The sequence below is a fragment of the Emiliania huxleyi genome (assembly GCF_000372725.1).
Source record: "Emiliania huxleyi CCMP1516 unplaced genomic scaffold EMIHUscaffold_58, whole genome shotgun sequence".
NCBI classification, from domain to species: domain Eukaryota; phylum Haptophyta; order Isochrysidales; family Noelaerhabdaceae; genus Emiliania; species Emiliania huxleyi.
The window spans coordinates 77,188-97,553 of NW_005197648.1; the positions used below are offsets into that span (position 1 = coordinate 77,188).

At 66.5% G+C, this 20,366-nt stretch overlaps 8 protein-coding genes across 8 annotated transcripts; 3 read left to right on the forward strand and 5 right to left on the reverse strand.

Annotated features, from left to right (window-relative positions):
- Positions 1 to 9: 9 nt before the first annotated feature.
- EMIHUDRAFT_213544 (hypothetical protein) lies at positions 10 to 1,707 on the reverse strand (the record flags this gene model as incomplete). Its single annotated transcript, XM_005764711.1, has 3 exons — positions 10 to 149; positions 255 to 1,245; positions 1,363 to 1,707. The coding sequence occupies 3 exons, from the start codon at positions 1,705 to 1,707 to the stop codon at positions 10 to 12; spliced, it is 1,476 nt and encodes a 491-aa protein (XP_005764768.1).
- Positions 1,708 to 3,812: 2,105 nt separating this feature from the next.
- On the forward strand, positions 3,813 to 5,320 carry EMIHUDRAFT_437335 (inorganic pyrophosphatase). Its single transcript, XM_005764712.1, has 4 exons — positions 3,813 to 4,142; positions 4,252 to 4,470; positions 4,722 to 5,032; positions 5,121 to 5,320. The coding sequence occupies exons 1-4, from the start codon at positions 3,843 to 3,845 to the stop codon at positions 5,137 to 5,139; spliced, it is 849 nt and encodes a 282-aa protein (XP_005764769.1). The 5' UTR covers positions 3,813 to 3,842; the 3' UTR covers positions 5,140 to 5,320.
- Positions 5,321 to 6,188: 868 nt separating this feature from the next.
- On the reverse strand, positions 6,189 to 6,698 carry EMIHUDRAFT_46488 (hypothetical protein; the record flags this gene model as incomplete). The annotated part of the gene is made up of 1 exon (XM_005764713.1): positions 6,189 to 6,698. A coding segment is annotated over one exon (510 nt), but the record flags the coding sequence as incomplete, so codon positions are not given.
- Positions 6,699 to 7,284: 586 nt separating this feature from the next.
- On the forward strand, positions 7,285 to 8,310 carry EMIHUDRAFT_213548 (hypothetical protein; the record flags this gene model as incomplete). Its single annotated transcript, XM_005764714.1, has 1 exon — positions 7,285 to 8,310. One exon carries the CDS (start codon positions 7,285 to 7,287, stop codon positions 8,308 to 8,310), a length of 1,026 nt encoding a protein of 341 aa, XP_005764771.1.
- Positions 8,311 to 11,417: 3,107 nt separating this feature from the next.
- Positions 11,418 to 12,248, forward strand: EMIHUDRAFT_67063 (hypothetical protein; the record flags this gene model as incomplete). Its single annotated transcript, XM_005764715.1, has 2 exons — positions 11,418 to 11,786; positions 11,862 to 12,248. The coding sequence occupies 2 exons, from the start codon at positions 11,418 to 11,420 to the stop codon at positions 12,246 to 12,248; spliced, it is 756 nt and encodes a 251-aa protein (XP_005764772.1).
- Positions 12,249 to 13,097: 849 nt separating this feature from the next.
- On the reverse strand, positions 13,098 to 13,475 carry EMIHUDRAFT_213550 (hypothetical protein; the record flags this gene model as incomplete). Its single annotated transcript, XM_005764716.1, has 1 exon — positions 13,098 to 13,475. One exon carries the CDS (start codon positions 13,473 to 13,475, stop codon positions 13,098 to 13,100), a length of 378 nt encoding a protein of 125 aa, XP_005764773.1.
- A 1,595-nt stretch (positions 13,476 to 15,070) lies between these two features.
- EMIHUDRAFT_213551 (hypothetical protein) lies at positions 15,071 to 16,006 on the reverse strand (the record flags this gene model as incomplete). The annotated part of the gene is made up of 4 exons (XM_005764717.1): positions 15,071 to 15,088; positions 15,160 to 15,399; positions 15,455 to 15,646; positions 15,767 to 16,006. 4 exons carry the CDS (start codon positions 16,004 to 16,006, stop codon positions 15,071 to 15,073), a joined length of 690 nt encoding a protein of 229 aa, XP_005764774.1.
- A 617-nt stretch (positions 16,007 to 16,623) lies between these two features.
- EMIHUDRAFT_213552 (hypothetical protein) lies at positions 16,624 to 19,110 on the reverse strand (the record flags this gene model as incomplete). The annotated part of the gene is made up of 7 exons (XM_005764718.1): positions 16,624 to 16,701; positions 16,792 to 16,881; positions 17,155 to 17,551; positions 17,856 to 17,930; positions 18,063 to 18,600; positions 18,887 to 19,008; positions 19,097 to 19,110. The coding sequence occupies 7 exons, from the start codon at positions 19,108 to 19,110 to the stop codon at positions 16,624 to 16,626; spliced, it is 1,314 nt and encodes a 437-aa protein (XP_005764775.1).
- Between the last annotated feature and the right edge of the window lie 1,256 nt (positions 19,111 to 20,366).

The window sequence follows — 20,366 nt, forward strand, 5'->3', positions numbered from 1 at the left end:
CCAGTGTGCTCACTCGACAAAGTTCAGCCCAACCCTGTGGTCCAATCCATCGTGCACGAGCGATTCGTGGTTGTAGGCGACGCTCGAGACGAAGAAGCGCACGTACCGCTCAACACTGGGCGAGCACAACGACAGCTGTGGCCCCTCGCCTGCAGCGGCTGCGGGCCACGGGTCGTGCGGCCCAATCTCGTGAGAGATGCCGTTGCAGGTTGTTGCGGTGCCGCGCAGACATCGCACACACAGCGCGCCGCAACCTTCTTCCGATCGCGTCACAGCAACAACCTTATCTGCATCGTGTTGAACGCAAATCACTTGCGCGTCCTCCTCGCTGCCAAACCCTTGCTCGAGTATCGGTTTGCCCACCGACCCGCTGCGAAAGGAGGAGCCCAGCCGCACGAGGCAAATCAGCCCAGACGATGCACGGTGTTGATCGACCCCGTATGCGAGCGTGGCGGTGGGTGCATGGTAGGACACGCAAGCAACGGAGCAGGATGGGTCGCGGAAGGGCAAGGTAGCTGCAGTGATTGACTGGCCCGTCTCCCAGCGCCACAGAGCCAGCTCGCCCGCCGATGAGACACTAATGAGCTCGCCGTCCGACAGCGCGACGAGCCCAATCACTGGACTCGTCCGCCGCCCGAGGGCCCGCACCTCTCGTCCAGCGACAACATCCCAAATCCTGAGGGTGCGGTCCTCGCCCGCCGAAGCCGCGTGCGTTGGTGCCGCGCCCTCGCTGCCGCCAAGAAGGACGACCTTGAGGATGGCACCCTCGTGGCCCGCCAGCGTGTGCAGCAGCTCGCCGTCGCGCGTGTCAATCGCAGCGTCGGATCGAATCGGCTCTGCCGCTCCATCGGCCGCTACCGCGGCCGGCGCTGGCCCCAGCCGCCACACTTTAACCGTTGGAGCGTACGGGTACGGCTCGTACGCCGTCGGGTAGCTCGGGTGGCCGTCGCCGCTGACGACCAACCGCGAGCGGGCGTGCAGCGCCACGGCGAGCACCTGCTCCTCGTGCACCGCGCCGCGCAGCGACTGCACCTCTGCTCCAGCATTCGCTGCAAGCCTGAAGCGCTCAAACGGGTTCTCGCCGGGCGCCTCGCCGCTCTTGTACATGCTGGCGCATGCGACGGCGCCAGAGGAGAGGCCGACCGCGATAGTGACAGGCTGCGACGTCCAGTCGACGGACACGGAGCGGACAAAGCGGTCGTAGGGGAGGAGCCGCTGCGCGTTTCCAAACTTGCCGATGTCGCCCTGGTGCCACTTCCGCCGCAGCGCTCCGGCGCGGCGGTAGTCCTCGACCGTTGCGGGCGCCGCCCCGCGGCGGTGGTAGGGAGCCAAGAGCGGATGTGCCAAGATTTCATCCCACACCGTGCCGCACGCTAGGACGGCTGCGTTCAGGGTGGCGCTGCACGCGGCGAGCCGGCTGAGCGACTGTGCCGACAGGTGGTGCAGCAGGAGGTCCAGCTCGTCGGACGGCAGGTGGAGCAGGTGCGTCACGCCGCCCTCGGCCGGCGGGCCGCTCGCGACGGTTGCAGGCGTGAGATTCTCCCGCTTTATGGCGAGGAGCTTTTGCGAGGCGGCGGCGCGGATGCCGTATCGGCCGCTGGCGGCGTCGTAGCGGAGGACGCGGCCCTCGAGGCCGTTCAGCTCGGGCCTCGCCGTGAGGCCGCGGAGCGAGACGGGCGTGCCCGTGCATAGGCGCGGTGCGGCCATGTGCTTACAATTGTAGACGCGGCCTGCGCCGCCGACCAGCCCGCGTCGGCCGTCGCGATGCACTCCACGTATCGGGCTCCTCCACGGCGGCCATGTCAAAAGAATTTTGCCATCCACCTTGGCCGCTCTGTGTATCTCGAGACCTCGAGAGAAGGCCGCCCGCAGGCCCCCCGAGGGCCCAAGTCAAGAATTGGCTTTCTTTCGGCGGGCAACCATCCACCTGGATGTGAGGCTGCCAAATGCACTCCAAGTGCTCCAAGGATGTGCGGTTGATGACTGGTTGATGACAGTCCACCTGTGTCCTGTGTGATGCACGCCCGACTGTCCCTCTGTGTTCGTGTGAGTCGCCCATCTCTCCCTGGAGATGACTGCTCTATTTATTTATTTATTGCGGTTGATGACTGCACTCCAAGTGCTCCAAGTGCCCCTCCTTAAAATCCCTGTGTGGTGGCGGCGTGCCGTCCTCCCATCCCTCCCTTGGCTTGTCTGTTTTCTTTCTTTCTTTCTTTCAAAAGAAAAGAACCTACGGGGATTCGCAGGTGGAATTTTCGCTAGTCGCAACAACTATACTGAATAGTAACCCTCTAAAGCTGAGAGCAAGGGCTCCACTGTCAGCTCACATAATAGAAGGGGGCGTCCCCTGTTTTCCTGCTCTCGGCGGGCGCCCAGGGCGGCCCCTTGCGCCGCCGCGCCCGTCCGCGGCGCGGCGGCGGCGCGGACGCAGGCACCGGCTTTGCGGGCGGCGGTATCGGCGACGGTGGCGGCGGCGGCTCCACGGCGGCTCCCGGCTCCAGAGATGTTGCCGCCGGGCACGCGCGGGAGGGGGACCCGGGGCGTGATTTGGGCTTTGGTGGCGAGGGTGGGACGGGAAGCTGCTTTCGCGATCGAGCGGGCACGTCGGGCAGGTCCCCGATGGTCCACGGCATCTTTGCGCTGGCGTTGAGATGGCGCTGCGTGGCCTTCCACTCCCGGTCGAGCTTGTCGAATTTGATGACCGGGGTGCTGTGCAGGATCGAACTGAGCAGCCTCTGGTTCGCCTCGTCGATTCGTCGCATCGTGACTTCCCTCTGCGGCGGGCACAGGAGGCGAGTGGCGTGGCAGTCAGAGATGAGTCACGGGCATGTGCTGGCTGCGGGGTCTGCGTCTGCGTCTGTGGCACGGGCGGCCAGCCGGCCTGCTCGACCGAAACCTTTCGCTTGTGTAGCCGTCCGCGCTCGGTGCCCTCGTCGAGGGAGCAGAAGCGGGACGGCTCGTCCAGCACGCGGCACAGGCTCTGCATGAGCTGATGGTTTTCCCTCTCTATCCGGTCCGAGGTTTGTGCGCGGGCCTTCCTGCGGCCCTCCATCCGCACCTTCGTCTTGGTGCACGAGCGCGGCGGTGTGTTGTCAATCCCTGGTTTGATGCTCCGAATCCGATCGAGGTGCATCCGATAGTCAGCTTGGATCTCACCAATCGCCTGGGCCTTTCCCGCAGCCGCCGCCGCGCCCTCAATAGGCCAGCGAGGCATCGGCAGGCGGTCTATGTGCGCGTTTCGCTTCTGCGCCGCCTCTCTCTCACCAGCTCGCTTGGGCGTCCCCGACTTGTCCAGCGCTGAGCTGGGCTGAGTCAGGTGGATTGGATCTTCACCCAGCGAAGCGACTCGAGTGAGGCTGGAAGAGGCCGCGCTTAGCATGTCGCCGCGCCGCGAGGTCACGGCGGCGGACTGAGGACGGTTGTACGCTCTCGACGGCGGCATCGAGTGACGGCTCCCAGCGGGGGCGACGTTCAATCGAGCCACAAACCAACAAAAGGCGGCCGCAGATTTGTAACGTGCGCACGTCGAGGGGACGGCCGTGTTCAAGAGATAATCTTGTTCCCAGATGAAGACACAGAGCTACTAATGAGTCTTCACGTGGAACAGTGGGGCCTGGAGCCCCTGGTTCTTGGTCTAGGTCGCGCTCTCGCGGGGAACAAGCAGCTGCAACGGGCGGCATCTTCTGTTGTGTGTGGGGGTCCTCCGGGCGTTCGTGAGGCTCTTCTCTCTCGTGTGCTCTGGTCACAGCGTGTCGGCTCGGCAGTCCACCCTAATGCCGGTTTTCTCGATTCTGCCACTCGGCTGCCACACCCTTCTCCACTCCATCTCCCTCTCTCCCAGCATGCTCGCCCTCCTCTCGGTCTACTCTGGCTACAATGTCGCCGCCCGGCCTGCGGTGCGCAGCATGCGCCATGTCACCAAGCTGGCTGGTGGCGCCGCGCGCGGCGGCAACCCTCTCATGGACATCACGCTTGAGGAGGCGGGTGAGTTCGGCACGACCGACTTCACGATGACCTTCAAGCGCGATGGCGCCGTCATCTCGCCGTGGCACGACATCCCGCTGGAGGCGGGCAACGGCCTCTACAACATGCTCACCGAGATTCCGAAGATGACCCTCAAGAAGATGGAGGTTGACACCAAGGCGTGTGGTTCTCCCGGCCGCTGGGTGTAGCACATCGGCAGCACAGGGATGCCGGCGAAGTAGCGACCAGGGCAGAGCCAGTACTCACGTGCCGGCCTGTCCCTTCCAGGCGGAGGGCAACCCGATCAAGCAGGACGAGAAGAAGGGCAAGGCGCGGCTGTACCACGGCCCGATCTTTTGGAACTACGGCTGCCTGCCCCAGACGTGGGAGGACCCCAACGTCAAGGGCGACGAGAACGTGGGCGGTGCGTTCGGCGACAACGACCCGCTCGACGTGGTCGAGATTGGCGCCGCCTCCCTCTCGATGGGCTCCGTCACGCCCGTCAAGGCGCACACACGGCCCCCTCAACACCGCCTCTGTCGCCGCCACCCTTGCTCCGCCGCCCTTTGCTCCGCCACAGAGCCAGCCACCCTCGAGCCCGACACCACCCTCGCCTCAGCCAGCGTGCCCGCCGCCTCCGTCGCCGCCATGCCTTCGCTGCACTTTCGCCTCGCACCGCGGCCCCGCCACCGCCGCCGACCCGGTTGCCCCGCCACTCACCGGGCCGCTCCTCCTCCTCCTCCTCCCCGCGCGCGCAGCCGCTTGGTGTGCTCTCGATGATCGACGACGGCGAGCTCGACTGGAAGCTGATCGCGATCAACGCCGCCGACGAGCACGCCGCGCAGATCAACGACGTGGACGACATTGAGAAGTTTTACCCGGGCACCGTCTCTGGCATCCGCGAGTGGTTCCGGTGGTACAAGACGCCGGACGGGAAGCCGATCAACGCGTTCGGGCACGGCGAGAAGGCGCTCAGCGCCAAGGAGGCCGTGCACGTCATCGAGGAGACCAACGGCTTCTACAAGGACCTGATGGCGGGCAAGGCGGACGCGGGCAAGCTGTGGACCAAGTGAATTCTCTAGAGGAGTACCCACCGCCGTACGCTAGGACGCCCCCTCTCGCGGGGACGCCTGAGACTCTGGCGCTCTGCTTCGCAGGGCCGCGGTTACGGCATGAGGAGAGCGACACTTTGGTTCCCGGCCTTTGTCGTCCGGCGCTCGCTTGCGCTTGGAAGGACTCGGCGCTCCCGGCCGGCCCGGCGGGTGAGAACTGCGATGGTGCGGACGGGCGGGAGCTCAGAGCTTCGCTCGCGCCGCGGTGGCGCCCCGGCTAATGTTGTTAAAATGCATATATCAAATAAACTCTGTTGGCAAACGCCGCTTCGCCCAGAGCACTGCACATGCAGTAGCCTCGGCGGCACGCCGGAAAGTCCGGGCTCCGCCTCCGCGCTCCGGCGGTGCGGCGGACCCCGCGCGCGCTGTGGACACGACAGTGGACGGCCCCGTGCCCGTCATCCGAGCCGACCGGACCGCACATCCGCTCACGGACACGTGCGGCGGAGCCGGAGGTATCGCGGCGGCCCTGCGTGGGGCGCCGGACGCGGGAGAGACGAGGTGTCGCAGGACAAGACATCACACTGTGACACACAGGAGTCGGTTTAGCCAGCGAGCGCGGCAAGGCGCAAATCGGACCGCAGCCGTGTGTCCAGCTCTGCGTACTTGTGAAGGGAGAGCTCGGTGTGTCGCTCGAGGCGCTGCTCGAGGATCTGAATGCGGAACATGGCCTCCTGACAAAACGCCTCGAACCAAAGGACTCGCCCACACTCCCCACTCGCGTCGATTATTGCGCGGAGTGCGGAGCGCGCCGCTCCCGCTGCCACGTGTGAGCTGGCCATTGGCATTATTCTTTGTTGTGCGCTTGCGGCTTGCGGCGCGTTGCGCTTATTTTTGCGGGCCGGGGCCGCGCTCGAAACAGTCTTGAACACAGAGTCACACACGGTCTCGGTCACGCGCGCGACCAGCTGCGGACCTCTCACGGTCCCTCCGGATTTTAACTCCTATTTTTTCGCCGAGCAGTTTTGGTTTACTAGAAGATAATCGTGGAGCACACGTTGACTGCAAGGCTGTCAGCGCGTGCTCTGATTTATTCATATTCTCTCTTTTAGCTACTGGCACGTGGCAGCGCGCGCAATGCCACGTCTATGAGATGGTGATCGGGTTCTTCTTCACCACGAGATCGACCTTCATGGAAACCTCCGGGTGCAGCTTCAGATCTGCGGAGTAGGTGCCAAGCTCCGAGATTGATGGCAGCGCGATGTTCTGCTTGTCAAGCTTCACGTTTGCGCGCTGATCAATGAGGCTGGCCACGTCCTGAGCCGTCACTGAGCCGTGCAGCTTGCCGTTCGGCCCGACCTGGCACTCGATGAAGAGTCCGTTCTTGCCGAAGGTCTGCGCGAGCGAGGCCTTGCACTCGACGGCGGCCTTCTTCGCCTCGGCCGCTGCCGCTGCAGCCGCCGCCGCCTCCTCTGCCACGCGCGCAATCACCTCCTTCGACGCGATGTTTCCCAGGCCCTTGGACACGAGAAAGTTCTCTGCGTACGCAGGCTTGACGTCCACCAGCTCACCCGCCTTGCCCAGCCCCTTGACGTCGCCGGTCAGCAGCACCTTCACCGCCTTTGCAGCCTTGGCCTTGCCCTTCATGAGCGGCACAGGACTCCGCACCGGCGCGGCGATGGCAGCGCGCGCAGCTGGCTGCAGCGGCCGCGGCTCCAGCAGCAGCGCATAGGCGAGGCAGCAGAGCGCGAAAGCGGAGAGGCGGTGGATCATATGTTCTATGTGTCCTCGCGAGCTTGAGCTTGCTTGAGGCGAGCCGAGCTGTCTGAGAACTGTCCTATTTTTTCTTTTTCCCTAGCCGTTTCTCAAGTCCCTTCCTTCTGTCGCTACGGGGAAGATGCTGGAATGGGACTGGGGGAGTGAGCGGCTCGCGGTTGCCGAGTCGTGCCTGCCATCCCGTGTCGCGGAAGCGAGGCGGCTAGTGGCACAGGAGCTCTGAGAGATTTTTAGCAATACCAAACAACTCTAACACTCACACGTCATTTGGGGCCTGGAGCCCTGTTTGTCAGGAGCTCTGGGTGGTGGGGTGGGAGTGTGTGGGTGCCCGCGCCGCCTAGCTCTGCGGACGGCCCCTCCACCCCTCACGTACGGGTCATGTAGTCCCCACAATCGCTGTCGTGGGATCGCTTGTCATGTGAGAGACTGCGTTGTGTTCTTGTTTGTTGTTCCTTTCTCTCTTTTCCTCCGCGCCGACAGAGACGACTCAGCGATGCTCTTCCTCAGCAGCGCTCTTCTCGTGCGCCCGCCTCTTCTCGTGCGCCCGCCGGCGCCGCGCACCAGATCGGCCGCCGCGATGGCGCTGGAGGACTCGCCGGTCGTCATTGTCCCCGGATTCGGGAACGCCGACATCGACTACAAGACGCCGCTCGGCCAGGACGCCGACGTGGGCCTCGAGTCGGTGCTGGCGCGCCGCGGCTTCACCGACGTGCGCACAATGCCGTGCGAACGGGTCGAGTGGGCGCGGGTGATCCTCGGCCTCCTCGCGGCGATCGTGTGGCGGCCGTGGGCGACGCCGGAGGGTCCCGCCTACTCGTGGTTCATCGACCGTCTGCGCGGCGCCGTGGAGGAGGCGCACGCGCAGAGCGGCGGCAAGAAGGTGCTCCTCGTCGCCCACTCGGCGGGCGGCTGGCTGAGCCGCGCCGCCCTCTCCGACGGCGGCGCGTGGCGCGGCGGCGCGGCTGCTCCTGCCGAGCTGGTGAGCGGCCTTGTCACGCTCGGCGCGCCGCACTTCCCGCCGCCGGAGGGTACGCCCGACATGACGCAGGGCGTGATCCGGGCCGTCAATGACGACTACCCCGGCGCCTTCCTCGCCCGCGAGGGCATCGCCTATGTGACCGTCGGAGGCGACGCCATCGTTGGAGACGACTCAAAGGCGCAGAGCCCGGCCGCGGCGTCGGTGGACAACGTGTACGCGATGCGCGGCGAGGGCTCCGCCGCCCGCGTCGCCTTCAACTCGTACCTGATGACGTGCGGCCGCGGCGACGTGACGGGCGACGGCGTCGTGCCGCTCGAGTGGACGCTGCTGGAGGGCGCGAGGCAGGTGGTGCTGCCGGGCGTGCTGCACTCGATCAACGAGGCGGGCACGACGCTGCCGACCGACCGCTGGTACGGCTCCGAGCAGGTGGTCGACCGCTGGCTCGGCGCCGTGCGGCAGGAGGTGGCGGCGGAGACGACGAACCCGCTCGAGGAGGCGGTGAGCCAGATGAGGAGGCTGGTGGGCCTGGACGCGTTGTGAGTACTGAGTTCCTTTTCTTCCCATTGACGTCTCTCATCTGGTGGTCTTCTATATTTATCTTTTTCCCTTTCTGCCTGGGTTCGGGCTCCTTCCCGGATCCGAGGGAGTAAGTAGTCTCTCGTCTGTCTCGCTGGTCGTCGCCGTGCGCTCAGTCGGCTGTTCGCGTGTCAGGGCGTGTGGTGTCGGCTCTCGCCTCCTCGCAGCTTCGCACCTCGGTGTCTGTTGCCTGTGCGCTGTGCGGTGCTGTGAGTGCCACCAATGAAGCAATGTAAGAGCTTCATATACACTTAAAATATCGCCCCCAGGACGCGCAGGCGAAAAGCGAAAAATGGCGAAAATGCGGCCGAACACGGTACACGCCTCTGGCGTCTGGGAGTCCTCTCACCTCTTGGGACTGAGGGAGGGTGTAGAGGATGTAGAGTGTACGGAGCGATGTAGAGCTGTAGAGCTGTAGAGCGCTCTGGAGCGCTGTAGAGCGCTGTAGAGCTCTACATCCGCCGCGTGACGAGGCGGGTGCGTTGTAGAGCGATGTAGAGGCCCTCTACAACGTGAAATCTCTACAACAAACTCTCACATCATAAGCGGCGAACGAGGCACGCTCGCTCTCCGACATGAGGCGCGTTGCACCTGCCAGTGTGCTGCCCTGGCCTTCTGTGTGCCCGCCCAATGGGTGGCAGGTGCCTCTGCTGCTGTGGCATGCCTCAGGGCTGCGGCTGGCCGGCGCCTCGGCGCGTCAGCTCGGCTCGGCGTAGCGATAGTGGCCAGCGCAACTCGCCTGGACTCAACGCTCAGCCAGGAGCTCCCGCACGCGCTGGCGCGAGTCATGGCGCATGCAATGCGTCTGAATGCTCGCCTCTCGCCTCGAGCAAATGCGACCGTCCTCGCAGCCGACAGTCCACCGCCTGCTAAAGAAGCACTGGTGCGACGAATGCGGCACCGGCGACGCATGGCAGGCTGGTCATGACGCAGTTATAGGGTGTTGTGTGTGCCGTCAGAGTGACTCTCTGTGTGTCAGGGATAGTCAGGGCCGTCCATCAGAGCTCCAGTAAGCTCGGAGACACCCCATTAGTGCGACTCGACCTCTTTGAGTCACTGCCTTCCCGGCGGTACGTTTGGCTGTGTAGAGCCTCTACAACAAACTCTACAGCAAAATCGCGCTCTACATCGCTCTACAACGCACCCGCCTCGCGTCACGCGGCGGATGTAGAGCTCTACAGCTCTACAGCGCTCCAGAGCGCTCTACATCTCTACAGCTCTACAGCGCTCTACACTCTTCATCCTCTACACCCTCCCTCAGCTCTGGGAACTGGGGTCTGGGCGGCGGCGTGTGGCCGTGGCGCGTGGGGAGCGAGGGAGCGTGAATGAACCCGAGTTCGGCGATTGAGCGCCTCCCTCTCTCTCCGGCTGCGCGATGACCGGTGCGGCCTCCGAGTCGGCGTCTAGCGCGCGCGATAAGGTTTTTGCTCGCCTTCCCTGGGACCCCGTGTTGCGTGTCAGCATTTAGGCTGTATATACTTTTCCTCTCGCACCCCGTCTCTTTTCCTCTTCCTTTTTTCTCTACAGCACCCTCTCTTTTCCTCTCTATTTTCCCGGGGAAACCATCAAATTTTCCGGGCTCTGAGCCGAATCTGAGGCTGGTTTGGGCCCAAAATCAGCCAAATCGGCAAAATACCGGGTATTTTGCGGGTATGCCTGGAAAAATCCGGGTATACCTGGAAAAAGCCCGGGATGCTGCCGGTTTCCTCGATTTTGCCTCAGATTTTGCCCCAGACCAGCTCTCAGACTCAGGGAAACTCGCGAGTTTCCAGAATGGAGCACCAAACACCCTCTTTTTTCCCTGGAAATTTCCGGAAACGCAAATTTTTCCTTTTTGTTTGCCGGAAAAGTACATGTATGTACAGGCCAAGTCAGCATGTCTGACGTCACTGTGCGATTTCGGGCCCGGGGTTGTGCGTATGTGTCTCCCCCCATCCCCAGGGCCTCCAGGGCTCGCACCTCACCCTCTCTCACAGACCAGCGCACAGCGCCATTTGCGGTATATCCTTCTCAACAACAAGGCTGTGAAAAACCCACAGCCGGCTGAGGGCCAAAAGTAAAACGCGCAACGCCACTCTCGGCTCTCAGAGCGGCGTTCTATCTCAGTAACCCCGCTCGCAGGTACTAGAGCAGCGTTCGTCAAGCTTAAACCCCACTCTACACAATACAGAGCAGCGTTTGCCTAACAAGACTCCGCTCTGCAACCTTCAGAGCGGACTCTTGCTCAGAAAAACACCGACCGAGCACGTTCGAGCGGAGTCAAGACAGTGCAACACCGCTCAACATAGCGGGAGCGGTCAATTTCCGCGGAGAGGCTGCTTTCGCCTCCCTCAGTCGCGCTCTCCTCCGCTCCTCCTCTTCAGAGCGGGACTTTGCTGAGTGAACACCGCTCTAGCTAGTAAGAGCAGCGATTGCTTTAAGCTGACACCGCTCTAAATGGCGTGAGCGGCGTCGCCCTGAATAGACGCTGCTCTGGGACGCCGGGACGGCGATGCCACCTGACGCCGACGGGTGATTCCACGATCGCTCGTGGCGCGCGGCGCGGCGTGGCGAGCCCCGCCCCTGGGGTTGAGCAGCGTGTGGGTGGGTCGTCACTGCTCCGAGTAGTCAGAGCGGCGTCGCATTTAGTGATACGCCGCTCACGCCATTTAGAGCGGTGTCAGCTTGAAGCAATCGCTGCTCTTACTAGCTAGAGCAGTGTTCACTTAGCAAAGTCCCGCTCTGAAGAGGAGGAGCGAAGGAGAGCGCGACTGAGGGAGGCGAAAGCAGCCTCTCCGCGGAAATTGACCGCTCCCGCTATGTTGAGCGGTGTTGCACTGTCTTGACTCCGCTCGAACGTGCTCGGTCGGTGTTTTTCTGAGCAAGAGTCCGCTCTGAAGGTTGCAGAGCGGAGTCTTGTTAGGCAAACGCTGCTCTGTATTGTGTAGAGTGGGGTTTAAGCTTGACGAACGCTGCTCTAGTACCTGCGAGCGGGGTTACTGAGATAGAACGCCGCTCTGAGAGCCGAGAGTGGCGTTGCGCGTTTTACTTTTGGCCCTCAGCCCCCACAGCCTCGTGTCCAAGCCGGCCGGATGAAGAAGCGCAAGGGCGCCGAGTCGGGTACGGATCGGAAGGCGAAGCGCGTCGACGTGCCGGCGGCCGCCGCCCCACCCGAGGAGCCGGCGTGCTCCACCTACGAGTCCGATGGCCGCGTCGCCAAGCAGCCGCGTGTGATTGTCGTGCTCGAGCGGGCGTGCCTCGAGACGGGCAAGGTGGGGTCGGAGCATGTGCTGCTCAACTCGGACGACCACGGCAACTTTTTGCGCAAGCACCAGCGCGACCCAGCCGCCTTCCGGCCCGACATTCTTCACCAGAGCATGCTGATGCTGCTCGACTCGCCGCTCAACAAGGCGGGCCTGCTCAAGCTCTTTGTGCGCACAGAGAAGGGCGTGCTGATCGAGGTTCCGTCCGGCCGACCCGGCCGACCCGCCCTCTCGCCGCGCGCTGACGCCCCGCTGCGCGCGCGACACCTGCAGGTCTCGCCGCAGATTCGGATCCCGCGCACGTTTCGCCGATTTTGTGGGCTGATGACCCAGCTGCTGTTCAAGCTGTCAATCCGCGCGTCGAACGGGCCGCACAAGCTGCTCAAGGTGGTCAAGAACCCCGTGACCGACCACCTGCCGCCAAACTGCCGCCTCGTCAGCCTCTCCTACGGTGGGCGCCTCGTCTCGCTGCCACAGTACGTGCCGGCGCTGCCGCAGGACGTGCCGATAGTCTTCGTGGCCGGCGCGATGGCGCACGGCTCGGTGAGCCCGGAATACCCCGTCGACGAGACGATATCCATCTCCGAGTACCCGCTCTCCGCCGCCGCCGCGCTCGCGCGCCTGTGCACCGCCTTCGAGAACCACATCGGGATCCTGTGAGGTGGACGGGCGGCAATTGCCTCCCCCTTCTCGCCTATGGAAAAGAAAGAAAGAAATCGCAGGTTTTTCTTCCTCGAGCGCTGTAGCACTCGCAGGAGCGCTCGCCGCCGGGCAGCGCTTCTGCTCGAACGGGAGCTGGGGCGCCATGGGCTTCGCCGCGTGCACGCTGGGCGGCAGCGCCTTTGGCGTGTGGACCATGATCTACTGCAACGCCCTGAGAAAAGCGCCGTATTTCCACCGTGCGCTCCAGCCCGCCTCCGCGCCGGCTTCCGCCCCCCGACCACGCCCCGATCGCGCCCGCAGGGCCGTGGGAGCACGTGCTTGCCGCCGGCTTCTTCGCCTACCTGGCGAACCGCACCTCCACCCTCAGCGACTTCCTCGGCGAGCGGCTCGATGCAGGCGTCATGGAGCAGCTCAAGCAGAACCAGGCGCGCACCGAGACGCGCACCGCCCTGCCGCGGCCGTGCTGCTAGCTTGAGCAGTCGCCGAGCCTCGCTGGCCCCGCGTGTCCGTTGACCCCCCTGGACCCCCGCTGCCGCAGGGCAAGTTTGACGAGAAATACAAGGCAATCTTGGGCGAGAAGGGCTACAAGAAGATCTTTGGTTGAGGGGGCGCACGCATAGCATGGCGTTGCCGGGGCTCAGAAGCAGCCCCAGGTCTCTGTCTCGTGGAGTATTGTCTCAAGATTGTGTTATCCGACGCTGGCCGAACCCCGCGCTCCGCGGCGGGCGCGGCCCGGGGCGGCGGCGGGGCCGGGGGCGGCGGCGGGCGCGGCGCGGGTGGCAGAGCGAGCGGGCCGAGGCGGCGTTCCCTGCTTCATCGGCGCGGGGGCGCCGCTTTTACGAAAAATCACACACCGAACCGCGACCGCATCTCCAGCTGGAGCGCTCGCTCCCGCACCCCCCTCGGGTCGAGCGACTTCGCGAGCTGCGCGCACGCCGATCCTCGGTACAGCTCCCACCAGCCAGCTTGCGCCGCCGCGCGCGGCTCCGCCCACACGGCAGCGGAACCTTCGCCCTCCCCGCCCTCCCCGCGCCCTCCTCCCTCCGCAGCTGCGCGCCGGTCGAGCGCCCAGTAGCGGCGGCCGCTCCGGTCGACGCCGAGGCTCTCGGTGCGGACGCAGAGCTGCGCCATCGCCGCCCTACGCCGGCGGTCGTCGTGCTCGTCGTCCTCTGCGTGGGCGAGAGCGGCCAGCGCGACGTGCGCGTCGAGCACCTCCCTCGTCATCCAGCGGCAGCCCTGCCCCTCCCCCCTGCGAGGCCCGACCCCGTCGGCGGAGGAGTCGCCGACCAGCAGCGCCGCGTGCGCGAGCTCGAGCGCCGAGAGGAGCTGTTCACAGCGAGGAGGAGTGAAGAGACGCGGTACACGCCTCGTCAGCCGGGAGGCACACTCGGCCTCGTCGCGGCTCGCTCCCTCCACCGCCTCGCGAAGGGCAGCCTCCGCGCCGTCGCGCCGTGCCGTCGCCGCCTCGCGCCGCCTCCGGAGCTCGTCGCGCAAACGTGCCGTCCTGGCGGCGTCGCCTCCGGCGCCTCCGGCGCCGCCGGCGAGCTCGAGCTCGAGCTCGACCCCCTGCTCTTAATTAAGGGTTAATTAATATATAGCTCGAGCTCGACCCCCTGCTCGTAATTAAGGGTTAATTAATATATAGCTCGAGCTCGACCCCCTGCTCGTAATTAAGGGTTAATTAATATATAGCTCGAGCTCGACCCCCTGCTCGTAATTAAGGGTTAGTTAAGATATGAGCTCGAGCTCGACCCCCTGCTCTTAATTAAGGTATAATTTAAGGGCTAATTAAGATATGAGCTCGAGCTCGCCCCCCTGCTCAGTGGCGCGCACTGCATCCGTCGCCTCTCGCGGTGCGTGAGCTACGAGGACAGTGGAGGCTGCGAGGACAAGAGTGTGCCACGAGGCAGTGGACTGCCCGACATGTCCGTCGAAGACCGTCGAGTGCGTGTCTTTGAGAGTGCTTGCTAGAGGGCTACCGCGACCGCACCTGCGCGACCTCCGACGCGGTGAGCTCGGCGCGCGACACCACGAGCGCGGGCGGGCCGAGCACGCCCGCTGCAGCCAGCCGCGCGACCACACTCTTTGCGCGCTGCACCAGCGCGTCGCCCTCCGCCTCCGCCCTGCCCCCCTCCGCCCTGCCCCCCTGCCCCTTGCGCTTGCCTCGCGGCTTGAGCTCAAAGTGCTCCTCCACCGCCGCCCGAACCGCCTCGCGGGCCCGCCGCCGGCCGCGCCTCGCGTCCCGCCCCTCCACGTCCAACTCCTGCCACCGCCGCTGCTGCGCCTCGGCGGCGGCGGCCGCCGCCGCCGTCTCGGCGGCGGCGTTGACGAGCAAGCCGAGGAGAGCTAGCTTCGCGTGCGGCGAGAGCCGGCTGTAGGTGGAGGCGAGGGCGGCGGGCGGCGCCGCCAGCAGCGACTGGACTGCCTCCTGCAGCGCCGAGCGTTGGAGGAACGACTCGACCGCCGAACCGCTCCCCTCCTTCTCGGAGGAGGGGCGCTGTTGCGCGCCTCCGCGCGCCTGACCCCGCGCGGGCTGTGGACCCAGCGGCCGCGCGGCGCGGCGTCGGGAAGAGCGACGCGCTGCCGCCGGGGCAGAGGCGGCAGCACCGTCAGAGGCGGCCGGCGGCGCGACGCCCGCCGCCGCGGTGTCCGCTGCAGCCCCTCGGCTCGGTGGCGGGGCTCCGTCGCCGCCGTCCTCTGCAGGCTCCGCGGCCTCTGCAGCCTCTGCGGGCCGGGGCGGCGAGTCTTCGATGGGCGGCATCTCCCCCCGCGCCCACGAGTCTGCCAGGCGAACCGCGCTCGCCGCGGCGACGGCGGGCCTATGGCGCGAACGGCGTCTCTTCACAGCGCGCGTCCGGGGCGGGAGCAGCTCCGCGCGGGATGGCGGGCTCCAATCCGCAATGCCAACCTCGGCCGGAGCAGGTCGGCGCGGCCGCTCGCGGCGCAGCAGACGCGGGGGCGCGATGCAGGAGAGGAGGCGATACTCGACCGCCCCACCCCCCTCGAGCAGCAGCTCGACCGTGGCTGCCGTCTCGTCCAGGGCCATGGTGTGCAGGCCCGATCGCTCGTCGAAGCCAACCAGCACTCCGGTGGAGGGGTGCGGCTTGCCGCCGCCGCGGCGGTCGTGCTCACGCCGGAGCCGCCGCGCCTGTGGAGGAGGGTGCGGGGCATGCAACGGTGCGAGAGGAGCTAGGGCGCTGCACGGCGGGCTGCGGGGGGGCCTGCGCGTGAAGGCTGTCGCCGAGGTTGTCAAGGGGCTCCCAAGTGCTGCTGCCCCTCGAGTAGCCAGCCCACTTGACGAGCCACTCCTCCCGCCCCGCCTGGCCCGGCTCCTGCCGCCGCCGGAAGCCGACGAGGCCCTCGACCGCCCACCCGCCAGCCCCCACCGGCGCTGCCTCCGCCGACGCCAACGGCGCCTCAGCCGGCTCCTCCTCCTCCCCCTCCTCCTCCGCTTCAGGGAGAGACGGCGACGAGTGCGTGGGCTGGCTCATCAGCGCAGAGATGCGCCAGCCGACGAGCTGAGAGCCGCGCAGGACGCGCTGCTGCGGCTCCTCGTCCGCCCCACCGACCACTGCGCTGCTTCCCTCTGCGCTCGCTGCGCCGCCGCTTCCTGGCCTGTCGCGCGGCTCGTCCCTCGGCTGCGCGTCTCTCGGCCACCACCCGCTCGCCGCCTCGTCCGCCAGCAGGAGGTGGAGCAGACGGACGTGCAGCGCTGCCAGCTTTGGCGGCGGCACTCCGCTCGTGTCGTCGAGCATCGACACCAAGCCCTGCAGCCCACACACCTGAGGCAAGCTGAGCGCCTCCCCGAACGCGGCGACAAAGTCGGCCACGGCGAGGAGCGGCCCAGCCGCGCTGCAAGGTACTCCTCCCAACGCAGCCCCGAGCTCGCTCGGCGCAGGCCGCGGGCCCGGGGCCGCCTCCCCAGTCAGGGATGCCATGCGCGCCAGCCTACCGGTCACGCGGCGGCGACTGGTGACCGCCTCCTCCCCCTCACCCCCCCCCCCCTCCCCTGCCGCGGCGCGCTCGACGCCTAGCGTCTGGAACCGCCGGCTCGCCGCCCCACCCCTCCGCCGCCTCCTTTGCGCGCCTACCCCGGCGTGGGACAGGGAAGCGACTCACAGAAGCGCCGTGCGGGCCCCTCCTCCTCCTCTTGCGATGGCGCGCCGCCGCTCCGCCTCCGCCTCCGCGGCCGCCGCCCGCGCCTCCCGCGCTGCGCGGTGGCCCGCCTCAAGGTCGAGCTTGTAGTGGCGCGCAACCTAGCGGTCGGTCATCCGCCATTACAAGCTCGATCGACCGGTCAGCTGATGAGTAGCCGGTGGCGGCGCGCAACCTCGGCTCGCTGGCTACCGCTCCACTATCAGCTACTGCTGTGCTACTGCTGGGCAGCCTCGGCCCGCGAGCGAAAGACGCGCCCCGTGGCCGAGTAGTAGAGGAAGTAGTCGCCCGCGACCTGCGTTGGGTCGGGGCTGGGGTGAGGGTGAGGGCTGGCGACTTGGTCGAGAGGGCAGGAGAGGCCCGCCTTTCCGCCGGCGGGGCGCACGCACAGCTTGACCGACCAGCCCGCGAGCACAGAGTCGCCCTCGCCGCCGCACTCGACGAGGAAGGAGCGCAAGTTCTCGAGCTCCTCCTCCTCGCACCTAACGACCCCTCACCGCGGCCCCGCTCACCGCCGGTGCCCCCTCTCCGAGCCCTCCTCCTCCTCCTCCTCCTCGCGCCGTGGGCCGCGGTGCCGGGCGCGCTTGGCCGCCGGCCCTTGCTCGCCCGCCGCGGAGCGCCTCACGCACGCCGCGAGATCCGACGCGAGGCTCTCTTCGAAGGCGAGCAGCCCGGCGTGCGCGAGCGGCGAGCCGCCGCCACCCGCCGCCCCGCGGCCAGCCCCGCCGCCCGCCCGGCCCTCGGCCACCGTAGAGTGCAAGCGGACGTAGAGTGCGCGCACGTCTGCAGCGAAGGCGGAGACGTCCTCGCCGTACCCGCCCCCGTCCAGCCGCGCGCGGATCTCGCCCAGAGAGGCGCCGCCACGAGAGGCCTCCCCCTCGGGCGGCGAAGAGGCCGCCTCGAGCACCCTCCCCTCCGGCCTCGCAGAGACGGACGCGAGGAGCGCGCGCCCGAGCCTCGCAACGTCGTGGGCGGGCAGGGTCGCCTTGAGGCCGGCGGGCAGGGCGCAGAGCGCGAAACCACCGCCGTCTCGCTTGCCGCCGCCCTCGGCCGGCTTGCCCGCCCGCAAATGCTCGCACACCCGCCGAGCGCAGGGCTGCTTGAGGGTGCCGGGGCCGCCAAACTTTGCCATGTCGCTGCACGCCCTGCACTGGCCGCAGTCGGTCGCCCTGCAGTTTGCGCACTCGCCGCACCGGCTCCGCCGCTTCGAAGGCGTGCTTCGCTCCTCCGCGCTGCGCGGCGGCGCCGCGCCGCCAACCTACGGGCGGCAGGCGGACGGTAGGCGAGCCTCTCCACACACTCGAGAGGGCCATGCCCGCGTGGTGGGCGGGCAGCCAGCCTCGGCGTGCCAGTGCGAGTCGGCGAGCACCCAGCGCGGCCGCAGCACCTCAGCGCCCACCCACCTGTTCACGGCACACTGCCGTGAAGAGGCGCTGCTCCCGAGGCGACCGCAGCACGATCCTCGCCCACCGCTGCCGCTTGTATAGCTCGGAGCTGACGAGGAAGGAGGCCTCCGCGGGCCGGCTCTCGAGCAGTCGCACCTCCCACCAGCCGTCGTCGTGCAGCAGGGAGAGCAGCTTGCCGGCGGGAAGCTGCGACGGGAAGCCCGGCGGCGGCGGCGGCGGCGGCGGCCGCAGGAGGCGGGTGCTCGTCCACTCGGTCAGCAGCGGCGCCTCGCCGTCTCCGCCGCCCTCCTCCTCCGCCTCGACGCAAAAGGCGGCGTACTGCACGAGCGCCTTGCCTTTCCGGAGCTGCAGCACCTTGCCTCCGTACAGACTGCCACGCAGCCCCTCCTCCCCCATCTCGACCTCCACCTCGGCACCCGCCGCCAGCCAGTCCGGCGGCTGCTCAACGTCCACGCGCGCGGGCATGGCCGGCCTGCCGGCCGCGGGCGAGCACCCGCCGCCGCTCAGCTTCGGCAACCTCTCCGTGGTTTCGCCGGAGCCACGGCTTGCCTCGCCGGCCGACTTCTCGGCAAGGACTGCCGCGCAGTCATGCTGCTTCTTCTTCGGCAGGAAGCCGCACGTGCCGCACTTGTACTCGCGGACTTGTACTTCCGCTGCACCGCCGCCGCTCGCCGCCGCACCAGCTGCGGAGCCGGACTCCGCCGCCGCACCGCCAGCCTGCTCGAGCCAGCAACCCTGGACGGCATCCCACACCTTTGGTCGCCCGTTCTCTCCGTGTGGCGCGCGGCCTCGCGGACGGCCGATCGGTGCGCTGCTGGAGCTGCGGGAAGCTGGTGCTGCGGCAGGGCTCGCTGGTGCTGCGGCAGGATTGGCTGAATCTGCGGCAGGGCCCACTGGTGATGCGGCGGGACTCGCTGATTGCGACTGTGGGACTGCGTCTGCGCGCGTCACTTCTGGCTCCGAACCGCCCGACTGCGACATGTTGTCGTCGTACGCCGCCCTTTCCTCTTCTCGTCGCTGCCTCACGTGTGACCAGCTTGCCGGTCGGTCAGCAGGTCACAAATAAAGAATAACCTGCGCTGGCTGGGAAGAGGACCGCCGCAAGCGGCGTGGCGTGGAGCGATTGTGCATCCCTCCGGGGGCCCCTCTGCGCCGGGGAGGCGTTGTTGGAGGCTAGGACGCAAGCGTCCGTCGCCCTTTTCAAACTCGGGGCCCACTCCGCTACGCTCCGACCCGAATTTGGAGGGCCTAAAAGTTTAAGGTGTTGCTGCGCAAAAGGGGTACCGGGCGCAGCTCATGCTAAGAGCTAGAAGAGGAAATAGAGAGAACAACCACCCTGTCCCGTTATTGCGTACACCAACACCACAAAACGCTCTCTCTCTCCTGTCCTCACTCAGGGGGGTCACAACTACCAAGTCCCTCGACTAGCTGCCACAGGGCGCAGCTGCCACAGGGCGCAGCTGGAGACGCTCCCCCTCAATCGGCATCCACCCCCACCCGCTCCAGCCCCACTTCTGCCGAGAGAGCTGAATCGAAGCAAGCGAGCCATTGCATCTTGGCGTGCTCCTGGAGCGCGGCTTTCTGCGGCCTCGAGCACGGCGGAGTCGGCGTCGTAGTGCGCATCGTTCCCGCTCATCGCCCATTCCTCCCGTGACGTGTGTCGGCCGCGATTCGATGTCGCCACCTTCATCGCCAACGAGGACTCCCTCGACTGCAGGGGGGCTCCGGCGCGGGGAGGGACTCCGCCTGCTGCGCTGGCCGACTGCGCCCTCCTCCTCCATGGGATCGATCCGATTCCGCAGCGGCGGTGCTGCGCGGGAGGCGGCCGCGGGCACGCTGGGCTCGATCAGCGGCTTTCCCCTCAGGTAGCGCGAAGAGCACGGATTTGGCGGACGTTCTGCTTTCAACTTTACGGATGTCTTGGCACCAGCTGAAGGCTTGCGTCCCACATCGCCGGATTTGTGCACGGTATTCGGATTTTGCTATTTGTTCGTGTGGGGGTGTATATTGCAGATTTGTCAATGGTACCGCGTCTGCGACCAACGATTCTCATGCCCACACAGAAAGGACCAAAATGATGTACAAAGTTGCTGAGGCCTCTGGCAAGCAGTTTACTATGTAAACCCAATTTTGGTGTTTATAACATTTTTGGCTGGCCGCCTGGCAGCGGGGGGCCAGCCCCCGCCATGGGCCCCGCCGGCTGCGCACGGAAAATCTCCTAAGTCGATTTGTACCGGATTTTGAAGATTTTGGCAAAAGTGCGAAACCGAAAATGGCGTTTAAATTTGCGCACCTGCTGTCCGCCGCCTGCGGCGGCGCTGCGCGCCGCTGGCGCGCGCTGCGCGCGCGTTTTTGTTTGGGGTGCAGCGGCGCTGCGCGCCGCCGTAGGGGCGCCTGGGGGGGGCCTGCACAAAGGATGCGAGCTCGAGCACATCGACGCAATCGACGGCGGCATCGAGGAGGGGATCAACCTGGGTGGGGGTGGGGGATGGGTGGGGTGGGGTGTTTTGGGGGGGGGGGGGGGCCCTGGGGGGAAAAGGGGGGGGGGGGGGGA

Bases quoted from the DNA above. Each gene is read 5' to 3' on its own strand.
- EMIHUDRAFT_437335 (XM_005764712.1), top strand. From the start codon at position 3,843: ATGCTCGCCCTCCTCTCGGTCTACTCTGGCTACAATGTCGCCGCCCGG. The intron at 4,143-4,251 runs GCGTGTGGTTCT...TGTCCCTTCCAG, and splicing joins AGATGGAGGTTGACACCAAG to GCGGAGGGCAACCCGATCAA. The intron at 4,471-4,721 runs GCGCACACACGG...CCGCGCGCGCAG, and splicing joins GCTCCGTCACGCCCGTCAAG to CCGCTTGGTGTGCTCTCGAT.